Genomic DNA, 15,671 nt, shown 5'->3' with positions numbered 1-15,671 from the left:
GTAAGACCCTCCTAAATGAATTATATCAATTTCTCATGAATTCTAAGTAGGAATTTCATGTTATTAATATAGGGTTTTCAAGAAAACCCACCTAAAGGAATCCAAGGCCAATGATTAGAATTATTCTTCCAAGAACAGATTTTAATACATGTTTGGAGCATTACCATGTATGTAGGGTTGCTATCTAAGTGTGGGAACATCATTGTTCTTCCCCACGCCACTTCTTCCATAAAGTATGAAGCTTTACGAAAACTAGGGTTTTTAATCATGTTCATGATAACCCTAGGTCCATGCCCCATGTTATATTATGTATTAAATTGATATAAATTCTTCATTTGTGTTCTTGATACATCATTTTGATTAGTGAGAATCAGTCTGTAATCCATGAAAACCCATACCTTGCATTCCATGGGTTCTTACATGCAAGTTATTAATTACTATGTTTATTTTCATGAACTTCTACATGTTTTCCATATTTCCCTCCATGTTATATTATATATTATCTTCATGTTTTATTATAAGTAAGGATCATGTTTACAAGCAAGTTATATAATTCATAGGCATCTTAGCCAACTATATCATGTTCATATTTTTGGGAGTTGCACTAATTACTGAGAAGGCTCAAGTATCCTGAAACTACGTTAGCCACCGTAGGATAAGGATCGCTCCGCCCAGTTAGGACGATTCCTTCATGTTATATTGATTGGATCATTTCATGTCACATTTACATTTCATACCCTTGGCAAGGTGTGGGAGCTCTGCTGGTCCGGCGAGGTACCAGACTCCACGTGCCCACGTGGTGATATCATGTTGTCGTTAATGCAATGATCTCCCTACTTATAATATTTTACTCATGTTATATCTATATGTATTCATGTTCGTGACCAGACTTCAGTTCCAGCTTCAGTTTCAGTTTTCATGATGTTATTTCCATGTCCCATGTTATTTCATTCAGTTGCTTTACATACCAGTACATTCAATGTGTTGACGTCCCCTTTCATTGCCCGAGGGCCTGCATTTCACGATGCAGGTACTGATTTTTAGGACGACGCACCTACCTAGTAAGACTTCGCACTTATCAGCTAGTTGGTGAGCCTCATCTCTTCCGGGGCTTAGACATTTATTATTTATTATTTTCATGAAAAGATATGCATTGAAGGTATGCTGGGGGCCTTGTCCCAGCGAGTATGTTTTCATGTTCAGACATATGTAGAGGTTTCATAGACTAGACTAGTTAGACATGTCATGTCAGATGTTCAGAGTCGGATAGCCATTTTGGCTCATTTACGATATTTCCGCATTCATGTTTTAAATCAGTATTTTATTAATGTTATGATTCTCATGTTTTATAAAAGCTCATCACATTCATGTTATATTTCCGCTCACATATGCCTCATGATAATTCAGCAAACCATGTGGTTTGCTCGGTCACATGCAGTATGGCACCGAGTGCTGTGTTTCGCCCATGCCATGGTTCGAGGCGTGACAAAGCTTGGTATCAGTGCGCTAAGTTCAAGTGTCTTTAGGGAATCTATGAAACTATGTCCAATGCAGTCACTTTTATATGTATGAGGGCCCCATGCATATAAACAGTTAACCACCAAGACATTTAGGATTGTCTCACTTCTTTCATACTCTAGATCATGCAGTTAGAGCAGTACTCTCAGGATGCCTTTCAAATTCGTGTGTGTACGTATTTTCAGAAAAAGCCTGCGAAAAGAAAATACACCAGGAGAACCACAGCCACCAGCCAGAGGGCTACTGCGGATGTAGCTCACGAAGAGACCGTTCCGACTCAGACAACAGCCCCAACCGCTCCTACAGTTACACCTCCTAGTGACTCAGATGGTGATGTTAGGAGTGCTATCAACATGCTCACACAACTGGTAGCAGCTCGGGCCCAACGTCAGGAATTTGGGTCAAGTTCAAGGAATAATGGAGAGTCTTCTAAGACTAAAGACTTTCTCAGGATGAATCCCCCAGTCTTCACGAGGACAAAGAAAGACGGGGACCCTCAGGACTACATTGATGCTCTTTAGAAAATGTTTAGGATTATGACAGTCACGGAAATCGAAGCAGCTACTTTGGAGCTCATTAGCCGCAGAGCATTGCTAACACTTGGTATGAATCTTGGGAATTATCTCGAGGTAAGGATGCGCCTGATACTACACGGGATGAATTTGCAAGTGCATTCCTGGACCACTTCATGCCAATAGAGGTCAGAGAATCTAAGGCTGAGCAATTCCTGAAGCTTAAGCAGAATGGTAGGTCAGTTCAGGACTACTATTTGGAATTTGTTAGTCTGGCTAAGCATGCTCCACTTATGATACCAGACATGAGGGCAAGAGTGAGGAGGTTTTTTGGTGGTCTAGATCCCCATTTATACGATAGGACCACTATTGCTGCACAGAACGGGAGAATGGCTATCTCCAAGATGGTTGCTTTCGTAAAAGGGAATGAGACAAGGCTAAAGCAGGAGGAAGCCTTGCAGAAAGAGAAAGACAAGGAGTTCAATAAGATGGTCAAGTCTACCGGACAGTTCAGCGATAATGGGAATAGGAAATTCCTTAAGAACAGGTTAGCAGGACCTGCTCTATCCATAGCAAGTGCCCCAGTCTCTAAGTTCAAACATGACAAGAAGCAGAATTTCAAGCCATCAAGTTCTTACTCTCAGGCTAGTGTTTGTCAGTCGACTTATACCAATCTGATATGCGGCAAGTGTAATAAGAGACACTCAGGTGAGTGTTGTGTAGGTACTGATGCATGTTTTAGATGAGGTCAGAAGGGCCATTTTCAGAAGGACTGCCCATCAGCTAGGCAAGGTACTGGAGGTAACGTGGCGCAGTCCACAAATTCAGCAGCTCCTCGTAACAATCAGGCCCAGCAAAGGCACAATGCAGCTAAGTCTGGAAACGCAGGCGGAGGACGAAACCGTTTGTATGCGTTGACAAGTCGTCAGGATACATAAGCTCGTGCAAATGTTGTAACAGGTACACTAACAGTTTTCACTTTTGACATATATGCCCTTATTGACCCAGGATCCACCTTATCTTATGTAACCCCATTTGTTGCTGAGAAGTTTGGTATTGAACCAGAAAAATTACATGAACCCTTTGAGGTGTCCACCCCAGTGGGAGAGTCAGTCATAGCTAGGCATATTTATAGGGGTTGTCCAGTTCTAGTTTATCACCGCAGGACCATAGCTGACTTAGCAGAATTAGAAATGGTAGACTTTGATGTAATCATGGGTATAGACTGGTTAGCTTCATGTTATGCCATGGTATGTTGTAGAACCAAAGTTGTGAGATTTGGATTCCCTAATGAGCCAGTCATAGAAAGAGAGGGTAATTCAGTAGTACCAGGGGTAGATTTATTTCTTACCTAAGAGCCAGAAAAATAATTCTCAAGGGTTATATCTACCCCTAGCTCGAGTCAAGGATTCAGATGCCTAGACTCCAACTCTCCAGTCCGTCCCAGTTGTAAATGAGTTTCCAGAGGTCTTTCCCGATGATCTTCCAGGAGTCCCTCCTGACAGGGAGATTGACTTTGAAATTGATCTACTTCCCGACACTAAGCCGATATCTATTCCGCCGTACAGAATGGCTCCAGCAGAGTTAAAAGCCCAGTTGAAAGATCTTCTTGATAAGGGGTTTATTAGGCCCATTGTTTCACCTTGGGGTGCACCAGTCTTATTTGTCCGAAAGAAAGATGGTTCCTTACGCATGTGTATTAGTAGACCTAAATAAGGGAAGAAAAGGGGAATAATTGTTGGTGGGGTGGGGGGATGGTTGTTGGGGTGGGGGAACAGCGGAAGGTGGTGGCTGTTTAATGAGGAAGAATATTAAAGGTGAGTGATTGTTTGGGTTGGGGGTGGGTCCACTCCTTTTTTTTAGCTATTCTTTTTAATGAGTTAATAATTTTTAATAATTATTTTGAGTCCAATGTCATGTGTCATCATTTAATTTTTCGTTTTGCCACATCATCCGTGAGTGGACTACACACACTTACATTTTTCACTGATTGTTAAAAAAGTGTCAGAGTGTTTTAAATTCGGAGTGGTTTGGGTGTTCAATAGATACAGGTCTAAGTTTAGGTGTTTAAGTGGAATCTGTGGACAAGTTTAGGTGACCGCGGATTACTTAAGCGTATTTAAAAACATGCATTTGGCCAAGATCATTTGTTTATTGAACACAACTATATGAGGGTAGTGGCAGGCGCATTTGTTCTTATTAAATTTAAATATTAAACATGTGGTGTGATCTCATCAGTGGATTAGTAAAATGCAATCATTAGATGTAACAAAACAATTTTCAGCTTATTTTATAGCGGAGATACGTTATGATGGCAGCAAATTTTTTAATCTTTCATGTAAGGAATATACAAACACAATGAAACCCATCAACTGTCTCCTGTTCGCTGCAGGGAGATGGCACATCAGGAAGAAGAGGATGACCCTGTATACACATTGGAAGAAGCACTCACAATAGTTGGAATTGGTAAATTCCAATATATGTCGATGTGTTATGCAGGTCTTGGTTATATTACAGATGCTGCAGAGACTATGATTCTGTCATTTATAGGACCAGCTCTAAGGTCCCAATGGACACTTTCTCCTACTCAAGAAAGCCTTATCACAACTGTCGTTTTCGCTGGCATGGTTTTCGGAGCTGTTTTTTGGGGCTTCATCACAGACACTTATGGAAGAAGGCAAGAATTTATTCATAACAAACAAAAAAAAAAAAGATTGAAGTAGTGAAAACACTCCTAAACTTGGCACGTTTTCATACTTTAGTCCTTGAACTATTTGACTCTCTTAAAAACATCCCTAATCTTGGCCAACTCAATTTAAATTTACCCCCGTGTTAGGACACCTCAGCAACGTGAATCCACGCGTTGTCCACTTGGCATTTTCTTGTTGTGCCATGTGGCAACATGGGGTAAATGTAAATTCAGTTTGCCAATATTAGAGGTGTTTTTAAGTATGGAAATAGTTTGGGGAATAAAGTAATAATTCGTGCCAAGTTTATGAGCGTTTTCACCACTTCAGCCAAAAAAAGAAGAAGTTTTAATTATTATTTTTATGCTCTTTCATAATATGTAACTTAGTAGGCGTTTGGTCATGCAGTTTGGAACTCAAATTCGGAGTTTTGATTTGGCATCAGTGTTTGTTTATGAAATTTGAACAAAACTTCAACTTCAATTTCAAATCAATGATTTCAAAAAATTACAAAAAGTAGGATTTCAATTCCAAGTTTGTGATTTCAAAAAAAAATTAAATGTAAAACAAGAAAGAACATATCATTTATTGCAAAAGTAATTACACGGCCTATTTTACTTCCTACTTTACCAATCATATTTATTAGAGGTTATCCGCACCATGTGGGAGGATTATGTTAAAGAATAGTTATACTACGACTCATGTTCAATTATCCTTTTCATTGAATCAAAGTTCAATCAATAGATGCTATATTTCTGATGTTATATTTCTTAGAAAAGCTTGCTGATAGCATATTATACTTTGTTAGAACTTTGATTTGCTCATTTGGTAAGATTGTAAGAATGTGAAAATTTGATTAGTTTTCACAAATTGTGGGGTTTGCATCTTTATGAGAAAAAGTACAACTTTTGTGATCCAAATTGCATGTCCAAACAAATTTTCAACTTCAAATCAACCTAATTTAAAATCATGTCCAAACGGCCTTTAGAATGAATCAATTTTGATTATCTAATTTCATTGTGTGTTCACTAGGAGGGGTCTTCTAAGTGTGGCGATAGTGACTGCAGTATCTGCAGCAGTCAGTACCTTTTCTCCAAATTATAATTGGTTGCTTGTTGTGCGTATGATGGTTGGATTTGGAGTAGGTGGTGGACCTTTATATGGATCTTGGTTTCTTGAATTTGTACCTTCACAAAACAGGGGCATGTGGACTATTATGTGTACAGGTTTTTTGACAATTGGAACAATATGAAAGAGATTAATTTCGTGATTATTTTCATTGATGGAATTGGTAAATATACCATAGTTACAATGTCCTATTAGGATACAAAATATACTAACCTAAATTAGAAGATTTACAAAATATTCTATGACTACATATTTACATCATTTATCATACCCCCGCAGTCGAAACGGGAGGTTGACGAACGCTGAGACTGTCCCGAAAATCCTCAAATAAGACCTGTGGCAGTCCTTTAGTGAAAATATCGGTGACCTGATATCGGGACGGAACATGAAGGACACGTACTTGGCCGCGCGCCACCTTCTCACGAACAAAATGGATATCCATCTCAATGTGCTTGGTGCGCTGATGCTGGACTGGATTCCCTGACAAGTAAATAGCACTGACATTATCGCAATACACCAAAGTAGCCTTAGGGATCGGACAATGTAGCTCTAAGAGTAGGTTACGTAGCCAGCATGATTCAGAGACAACATTAGCAACCCCCCTATATTCTGCTTCCGCACTGGAGCGGGAAAGAGTAGGTTGGCGTTTGGATGACCAAGATATCAAATTGTCTCCCAAAAACACGCAATAACCCGACATTGAACGTCGTGTGTCGGGACATCCCCCCAGTCAGCATCAGTATACGAAACCAAATCAGTAACTGAAGATGGATAGAAATGCAAACCATGATCAAGAGTACCCTGAATATACCGAATAATCCGTTTAAGAGCAAGCATATGTGTATCTCGTGGAGCATGCATATGAAGACAAATCTACTGCACGGCATAAGAAATATCCGGTCTGGTGAAGGTAAGATACTGAAGAGCACCTGCAAAACTCCGAAAATGAGTGGGATCTGCACAAAGATCGCCAGAAGCGGCACTGACCTTCGGTTTAGTGTCAACCGGAGTGGAAGAAGGCTTACACGAGGACATGCCTGCACGCTCAATAATCTCTGTAGCATAACTTCGTTGTGAAAGAAACATACCACCCTTGTGACGGGTCACCGCAATGCTAAGAAAATAATTCAAAGGACCTAGGTCCTTCATTGCAAATTCTGAGCCAAGAAGCTCCATAATCGAACAGCGGAGAGTATCTGAAGAAGCAGTAAGAATAATATCATCCACATATAGTAAAAGGTAAGCCAAGTCGGGACCTTTGTTGTAGATGAACAATGAGTTGTCGGACCTGCTATTAACAAAACCAATGGAATAAACAAAGTAAGCAAATCTTTTATACCAAGCTCTCGGTGCTTGTTTAAGCCCGTATAAGGACTTGCGCAACAAGCACACATAATCGGGATGAGATGGGTCTCGAAAACCCATTGGCTGATGCATATATACTGTCTCCTTGAGCTCGCCATGAAGAAATGCATTTTTGACATCCAACTGATGAATGGGCCAATGCTTAGAGAGAGCTAGACTTAAAACAGTGCGAATCATAGCTGGCTTTACGACCGGACTGAAAGTCTCACCACAATCAATGCCAGCCTGTTGTGTTTTGCCATCACCTACAAGACGGGATTTATGCCTCTCAAAATCACCATTAGACTTTTCTTTATGAGTAAAAATCCACATGGACCGAATAACATTCACATTAGGTGGACGGGGTACCAACTCCCACGTCTTATTTTTAATAAGAGCATCATATTCATCATTCATGGCCAATTTCCAATTCGGGTCACGTAGCGCATCCAACAGATTACGAGGTATGGGGGACCTGGTCACTGCCGTATGTAGATTAAATGGGTGCTTGGGCTTAAAGATCCCGCGCTGACTACGAGTGACCATGCGCGTTTGGGTAGGGGGCTGCTGGATAGGAGGAGTAGTGGTGGAGTTTGGTGGGCTGTTGGCAAGCTGGCTGGGCATATGTGCGGGCTGGTCTAGCGTGGAGGACGGGAGACGCTGCTGCCCAGCCGAAGGTAGCGTGGGCAGCTGGCCTAGAGCAGGCGGAAAACCACTAGGCAGCGGGGGAGGGGACACGGCTGCGGTGAAGAGGGGCTAGTGGCGAGATGACGGATCACGTAAGGTGAAAAACCATCATCAAGGAAGTTATACGAGGTGGGAGTGGAAGTGTGGATTTTAGAGAACGGAAATTGAGTCTCATCAAACAACACGTGACGACAAATAATGATTTTATTTGAGGATAAATCAAAGCATTTGTAGCCACGATGGCTTGGTGGATATCCCAAAAAGACACATGGAGTTGACCGAGGTTGCAACTTGTGAATATTAGTAGACGGAAAGAGGGGATAACATAAACACCCAAAGACCCGGAGATGAGAATAAGATGGTTTCCGTTGATAAAGGACCTCTAAAGGGGATTTGTAACCCAACAACTTGCTTGGTAGAATATTAAGGAGATAAGTTGCCATTTGTAATGCATGATGCCAAAACGATGGAGGAATGGAGGCATGAGCAAGAAGAGTGTGGATGACATTATTGATGGAACGAATTTTTCTTTCGGCTTTCCCATTTTGAGAGGATGTATGAGGACATGAAAGACAGAAAGACATCCCATTGGACGCACAAAATTTTCCGAATTGACCATTATCATATTCTTTCCCATTATCGCATTGGACATTTTTGATAGGACGTTCAAAATGAGTAAGGATATGGGACTTAAACTCTATGAATTTTGAGTAAACCTCAGATTTTCTAGCCAAAGGGAAAGTCCACAAAAAATTAGTAAAATCATCCAAGAATAAAACATAATAACGATGCCCCCATAGAGCTCAAAATAGGAGACGTCCACAAATCACTATGAATAATGTCAAATGGAAATAAAGTTTCGGAAATAGAACTAGCAAAAGGAAACTTAACATGTTTACCAAGAACGCAAGAATGACAAATACTAGATGAACTAGAACTATTACATTCAATGCTCTTATTGCGCCTAAGAAAATCCAAAATAGAAGCTCCCGGGTGGCCCAAACGATCATGCCAACACGTAGAAGACAAGGCAGCAAAAGTGGATGGTGAATGGAAGTGGTGTTTGAGGGTGGACAATGGATAAAGAGCACCCCTACTATTACATCTCATGATGGCCATCCCCGTCCGGAAATCCTTCACAGAAAACCCATAAGGATCAAATTCAACACTCACAGAGTTATCAGTAGTACATTTACGAACCGATATCAAATTCTTTATGAGTTTTGGAGCTAGAAGGACATTATTTAATAACAATGGAGGGTTCGGGGAAGGAAATTTAGCACGACCACAACCTCGAAATTGGAATTGACTTACCATCACCAACAACAATGCCAGTATTATGATCGCTCAAATTAAAATAAGACGAGAGAGTACCTTTTGTAGATGTCATATGGGATGTGGCGCCGGTATCCATATACCAATTTAGATCGGGTTGGCTCAACGTCATCGTGTGCATGGCCGATTCAATATCAGTCGGAGTCCACGGGGTCGTTGGGCCTGCTGCTGCATACGCCTGTTGCTGTGGTCGCGAGCCCAATATTCCAGGTTGGGCCATCGACCTGCCACCAGAAGAAGGTGGCTACGGCTGCCACTGCTGATGTGGCCGAGCCCACTGCTGGGTGGGATACGGGCAAGGGGGAGCCCATTGCGGCATCCACCCCCATGGCCACGGTGAAGGGGACTGCTGCCACTGCTGTAGTGGTGAAGAGGACTGCTGCCACTGCTGCTACATAGGGGCCTGCTGCCGGTCACGACCACCATGGCGACGGTGTGCACTGCCGCCGCCAGAACCATGGCCACCACCGTTATTTTTCCCGCCGCTAGAGTCACGATTTTTGTGGGTATTTTTGCCCCTATGATGGTGAGCACGACCAGAATTTTCCATAGGAGTGGAGTCATCAAACTCACGTTGGGAATTAGCCACCATATCCGAGGGCGAGTCATCATACATTTCAGCCAACTCCTTTTCCTCAAGGCATAGACTTGACCGAGCTTCGGAGAATGATGGAAGAGGCTTACTTTGCCGGATGTAGGTTCCCACATTCTTGTACGCTTCGGTGAGGCCAGCCACCATTTGAAGAACGAGGCGGTTGTCGGTCACCGGAGCCCCCACGCTCTTGAGTTGATCGGCCAAGGTCTTGAGTCGTTGATAATACGCCAAAGCGTTTGGAAAATCCCGCAACTTGACATGAGATAAATCATGTTCCAATGCAACGGCACGTGAGTTTTTGTTGTCTTGAAAAATATTACGGAGGCGATCCCAAGCCTCCTTCGCCGATAGATCTTCTTCGATGATCGTATGCAATAAGTCCGTGGAGATGGTTGCATACACCCATTGAAGTACCATGGCATCCGAGGTGGACCACAACTCCTTTTCTGCGTTGGTGGAAGGAGCTTTCTCTTTTCCGGTCGGGAGAATATGGGAAAGGACACGGTGAGACCGGGCATGAAGCTTGAATAATTCGGCCCAAGCCGAATAATGATCCGTTTCCATCTCAAGAACGATAGGAATGTGATTCTTGATGTTGGAGACAGCCATAGCAGGATGAAACTTGGTGTCTGCCATTGAAGAAGAGCAAGAAGGTGGACGGAAAAGGAGAAAAAAAGAAGGAAGGGGACGACGGAAAAAAATTAGGGTAGCGGAAGAGGAAGAAAGAAAACCCTAGTATCTGATACCATGAAAGAGATTAATTCCGTGATTATTCTCATTGATGGAATTGGTAAATATATCATAGTTACAATGTCCTATTAGGATACAAAATATACTAACCTAAATTAGAAGATTTACAAAATATTCTATGACTACATATTTACATCATTTATCACAATACTTGAGGCTTTATTAGCACTGGTACATTACATCCTTTTCTTTTGCTTATTTGGTCTGTAGTTTAGCTCCGCACTTACCTTGCTTTCTAGAATAACTAGTGTTAAGTCTGGCTATGTGCAGTGCTTAGATTAGCAGCACTTGGAATATAATAATCTTCTTACCTTTACTAATACAACTCCTTTTGTTGTTTCAATCAGCTTCTCTTGATGTTGTTAATCTTCCATTTACCGTTTGTATACTGCGAAAATCTTCTATTCCACATTGTAAATACAGAAGCAGTCCAAGTTACTGTTTCTACCAGTTCTTCTCTGCAAGCATGTAGGACTAGTGACATATCTTAGCCACCACAATTTACTGTCCATTCTTCGTGCTGTAAAAACATTTTTCTTCCATGTGATCTTAATTAAGTTATTCCAATATTATTGACCCCTCAGATTACTCCGTGCAGCCGAAACAGCAATTATTGTTGTTACTGGAATAGTGCCATAATCTCATAAATTGCATAAGTATACCCCCTATTTTTGCTGGAGATTACACCTGAACCTAATTTGTGAAGGATGGGCAATAAAGAATTCTTTAATGCCGTACTTAATGGACATACCGGATAAAAGTTAAAACGCTATAAATTGGTCCTCTCTACCCGTTAGCGTTACTGGCTCCATAAGACTTTTCCGTCACTCAAGCCGTAGTAAAGTTAGAGAGGGCAAGAGGAGAGAAATCAATTTATTGAAAGTATTTCTTGTTCATCCCTACCGCAATCTTCCGCATATGTACGCTTCTAATGATGATTTAATGAGAGATTCTCATGTTCAAGATCCTGGTATGTATATTTAATTTACATATAGCATGTGTGTCTATGCTTAAAGTTATGTCAAGAAAGAAAATGTAGTTATAACTAAGAGATCCTAAGCCCAATGTGCTGTGGAAGTAAGTCACCGAATATAATTTCTGGATACATTTCTTTTCTAAGATATGGATTACTTTGTAATATGCTGCTAATTTTGTACATACTCATACATAAATGTGCTCTCTGAAGTTGGTAATCTGTGAAAAAAACAAAAATTAAATTAAGAGTTTCACTGAGGTTGAAAAATTTATGGCATTCTCATCGTCTATGTTGCAGATGATTATGCCAAGATTGGGTTGGAGGTGGTTACCGACTTTATCATCCATACCATCATTTGCAGCACTTTTGTTATTTGTATTTACAGTAGAATCTCCTAGATATCTGTGTGCCATAGGTAGAACAAGAGACGCCTGTGATATTTTGAAGAAAATAGCTGTGGTTAATAAGACACAACTTTCCCCTGGAAAGCTTGTCTCTTTTCAACTGACTGAGGAATTGCTTTCTCCTGGAAAAAACAAAATCTCATCAGGCTTCTCATCCTTACTAGTGCTTTTGTCCCCAGCATTATGTAGAAATACCCTCCTCTTATGGGTGGTTTATATTGGAAATTCCTTCTCATATTACGGCATTATATTGCTGGCCTCACTGCTTTGCAGTGGACGATGTCAACACTCGTCAACTGCTTTGCACATGAACGATGATCAGAGCCGTTATACAAATGTGATCATCAATAGTCTTGCAGGTAAAACAATTTTCCTTTACTTTTGTCATATTCGTCTCAACTAGTACAAGTTGTAAAATCTAAGTTATTCTATTTTGGTCTCGCAGAGATCCCTGGAACTCTTTTAGCAGCTCTAACGGTGGAGAAAGTTGGTAGGAAATTCAGTATGGCACTTATGTATGCTTTACACTTCCTATTCCTTTTACCGCTTCTTGCGCCTCAACTGCCTGCTTTGACTACTGCCTTGCTATTTGGTGCTCGTCTTTCATTTCGGGAAACTTCACCATTTTGGGTGTCTACTGTCGAGAGGTAACCATCATTCCTTATCATCACGCAATTTCTAGACAAAAAAACTCATTCCCATTTCCATCCAGTCAAACTTAATGCATATGTAAGAAAGTTGATTTCAATATATCAAGATTATGTTTCATTTGTTTGAAGAAGCTAAAAACTTTCCATTCTTAGGCTTCTAACATGAGTGGTGTATATTTGAAACCACCTCATTCTCAAGCCAGATGCACGTATTGAATTTGAAAAGGTTGGTGGAGACCTTATCAAATTAGGACTGCAACTCTCTTCTTCTTGTTAGTTGTTATTTCATATGTTTAACAACTTCCTCGTTGGACTAGAAGAAAGTTCTAATTTGACAAATGACAATGGAGTTCTAAATTGGTTAATTTTAACATTGATACGGAAGTTGAAATGTGTTTGTGTGGGTATTCTTAAACAAAGTAATGGACCTAGTATGCGAATCATTTGCATTTTCTGGTTCTTAATCAGTGAAGAGAAAACAAAAATTATAGGCTAACAAAAATTATGGGGGTAAAGGCCTCTTTTGACATCCTTTCATGAAGTTTTGTCTTGTCTTCTTCACCAATTTTCTATCGGCTGAGGGGTGTAGGAATTGCACTACATGACGCCATAGGCGTTTGGAGAGTCTACGAATACATGTTGTCAACCACAACACATGTTGATTCTGCCACTTCGGCAATCTGACTGGGACTTATTGTATAATGAGGTTTCGTTCTTCGTTTTCTGATTTTAGTGCAGAGTAACCCTCCGAGATGCATCTTTAATTGTTAACTGCTAAAGTTATGCTGAATTTTAGGGGCCATTGGCTCATTAGAAGCAAACACCGCTCAAAACCTCCATCCTCCTGTAGAGACTTCAGTTTGTCATTTTAATGCCTTTTATGCATATATATCCAACGTCTGTAAGGTCAACTGGTTTGGAGTTGCAACTTCTATGGGAAGAATAGGGGCCATGCTTTCTCCTATTGTTGTCGTGCAATTGGTAAGAGGGTGCCATCAGATGGCTGCAATTATATCTTTCGAAGCAGTTCTAGTTTTGTCAGCAACCAGAAAACGATAGTGGCTAGGAATAGGAATGGAATGAACCTTATCCAATTTCTCATTTGACAACTCCAAAAATTTTATGCTCGTCTCACTAGAGACAAAGGGTAGGGAACAAATTGATACTCTTGTTGTCTAAAGGTTGGACTTAATTTTCATTTGACTTGTATTGAAGTTTTCTCTCCACATTGGAGAGGAAAAGAAATGAAAATAGGTTGGTTTCCTTTTCAATTACTTGTATAATATTGGATCTTATGGAACTTCCTCTCGTCTGCAGCGAAGTAAAAACCTTTTCACTACCTTGTGTTATTTTGACACTTAATGAAAATATCCTTCTCCTTTTTACAGTTTCATATCTATTTGACAAGACTTGGTTGCTTGAGCTGAAGGTGCATGGATGGGGTGCCTATATTTTGCCTTTGCTTGTCTGATGTGCTATTATTCCAAAAAAAAAAAAAAAAAAACTTGCATAGAAGCACGCCTTTTACTAGATAAAATGTTATTACTCTACTAGCTACAACTTGCATTGATGACCAATGTAGTAATGTTCATGACAATCAAACACAAGTTCCTTTCTCTCAAGGCATTTGAGAAAGGCTATTTTCCTCCTTCAAACTGAAGTGATCTGTCCACTTTTCAATAGCAATTCAAAAGAGCCAGCAACTCTTCTTCATTTGTAGACAAGCCTAATTCTTCTTGCACATAACTTGACTAAGAAAGGCTAGAAATTTGCCTTCCTGCACCAACATTGCACCAATTCCCATCCAGTACTTCAACCACAAAGGTCTTAGTGAAAGGCTAGTATGTACTGGTTCTTTCTACATTGCCCCTTTTAGTCTCTCAGAAGCTAAGGCGGTCACCGTGCTCCAACTACATTTTTTAACCAGTGTGGTTAGTGGCTTGCCAATCTTACCAAAAAACTCCTGAACTACTTGATAGAACTAGCTAGGTTGCCAAGAAGATATTACTACAACTTTTGCCTGATATGTCTGGCCTCCAGCTTCTATGATAATATGGCCAAGGTATTCTACCTCTTCTGAAGAAAGATTTTTTTAAAAAAAAAAATTACCAGGTTGGATCCTGGTGGTGATGTATTTATTTATGTAAGGATAACACAAAAGCAGGGGGCACTTAGACCAAAACCCCATGTATACATCACAGATTGCAATGCAATCATCAAGGGAAAGTTTACACTAAATGCAGAACTTTCCTCTAGAGATACAGGCTATACAATTAGCTAACAAAAAAATTGGCTTTTTCATACTTTATCCTAATGTTAGGGACCTGCCTCTTGTCCAGAAGAAATGATCCTTTAGCACCAGTAGGCAACTGTTCAAAATTGCTATAGACTTCTTGTTCATTCAAGGTTGTGGCAAGTTTAGCTAGGTAATCAGCCACCCTGTTGGCTTCTCTATAGCAGTGTGAGAAAGTAATATCAGTATTGTTAGTCAAATCAGTTATATCCTCTACAATGGTCTTCAGGTTGAGATTTGTAGAGGTCTTGTTCTTCAGCATATCCACAATAAGCATAGAATCCATTTCGATAATGCAATGTTGATACCTTCTGTTCTTGCACCATTGCACAGCAAAAAATGCACCGAATGCCTCAGCTACATTATGATCTCAGCAATGAACTGGTGCAGCAAAAGCAAAAAGCATGTTTCCAGAGCAATTCCTAGCTATGCCACCAATGCCTGCTTTCCCATTTCCTCTCAAGAAGCTTCCATCTGTGTTGATTTTAATCCAGCGACTACAAGGCAAGTTCCAAGTCAGAACCTTAGTGATTGTTCTGTATCTCATCTTTTCAACTGTCTCACACAATTATGCCCATTGTAGATTCAGTTTGTGCCTTGGGTAGGCCTTATCCATAGCAGCTTTGATTAACCATTGACACTGTTGTTCCATACTTCTTGTGTAGAACCTTGTTTGTATTCCATACCTACAAGAGCATCTTGTGGTCCATAGTACCCAGCATATCACAGTCGGTATGATGTGGAACAACATTTTATGAATAGCATTTTTCCCAGTAGCTTGCCACCAATCTT

At 40.5% G+C, this 15,671-nt stretch overlaps 2 protein-coding genes across 2 annotated transcripts; both read left to right on the top strand.

Annotated features, from left to right (window-relative positions):
* The first annotated feature begins 1,643 nt into the window (after positions 1-1,643).
* On the top strand, positions 1,644-9,610 carry LOC132619662 (uncharacterized). The gene is made up of 7 exons (XM_060334498.1): positions 1,644-1,848; positions 2,334-2,446; positions 2,492-2,680; positions 2,798-2,937; positions 4,423-4,707; positions 5,750-5,900; positions 9,422-9,610. The coding sequence occupies exons 1-7, from the start codon at positions 1,644-1,646 to the stop codon at positions 9,608-9,610; spliced, it is 1,272 nt and encodes a 423-aa protein (XP_060190481.1).
* Positions 9,611-10,734: 1,124 nt separating this feature from the next.
* On the top strand, positions 10,735-12,658 carry LOC132619227 (organic cation/carnitine transporter 7-like). The gene is made up of 3 exons (XM_060334173.1): positions 10,735-11,526; positions 11,830-12,295; positions 12,382-12,658. Exons 1-3 carry the CDS (start codon positions 11,512-11,514, stop codon positions 12,585-12,587), a joined length of 687 nt encoding a protein of 228 aa, XP_060190156.1. The 5' UTR covers positions 10,735-11,511; the 3' UTR covers positions 12,588-12,658.
* The last annotated feature ends 3,013 nt before the right edge of the window (positions 12,659-15,671 follow it).

The sequence above is a fragment of the Lycium barbarum genome, chromosome 11, assembly GCF_019175385.1.
Source record: "Lycium barbarum isolate Lr01 chromosome 11, ASM1917538v2, whole genome shotgun sequence".
NCBI lineage: Eukaryota > Viridiplantae > Streptophyta > Magnoliopsida > Solanales > Solanaceae > Lycium > Lycium barbarum.
This window is presented reverse-complemented; position numbering and strand designations above follow the sequence as displayed.

What these genes read in the sequence shown, in the direction of transcription:
- LOC132619662 (XM_060334498.1), top strand. Translation starts at nt 1,644, where the DNA reads ATGCAGTTAGAGCAGTACTCTCAGGATGCCTTTCAAATTCGTGTGTGT. An exon ending in GTTCTTACTCTCAGGCTAGT is followed by an intron (nt 2,681 to 2,797) that starts GTTTGTCAGTCG and finishes GGCCATTTTCAG; the next exon opens with AAGGACTGCCCATCAGCTAG. An exon ending in GATCTTGGTTTCTTGAATTT is followed by an intron (nt 5,901 to 9,421) that starts GTACCTTCACAA and finishes CCAATATTCCAG; the next exon opens with GTTGGGCCATCGACCTGCCA.
- LOC132619227 (XM_060334173.1), top strand. An exon ending in GATCATCAATAGTCTTGCAG is followed by an intron (nt 12,296 to 12,381) that starts GTAAAACAATTT and finishes TTGGTCTCGCAG; the next exon opens with AGATCCCTGGAACTCTTTTA.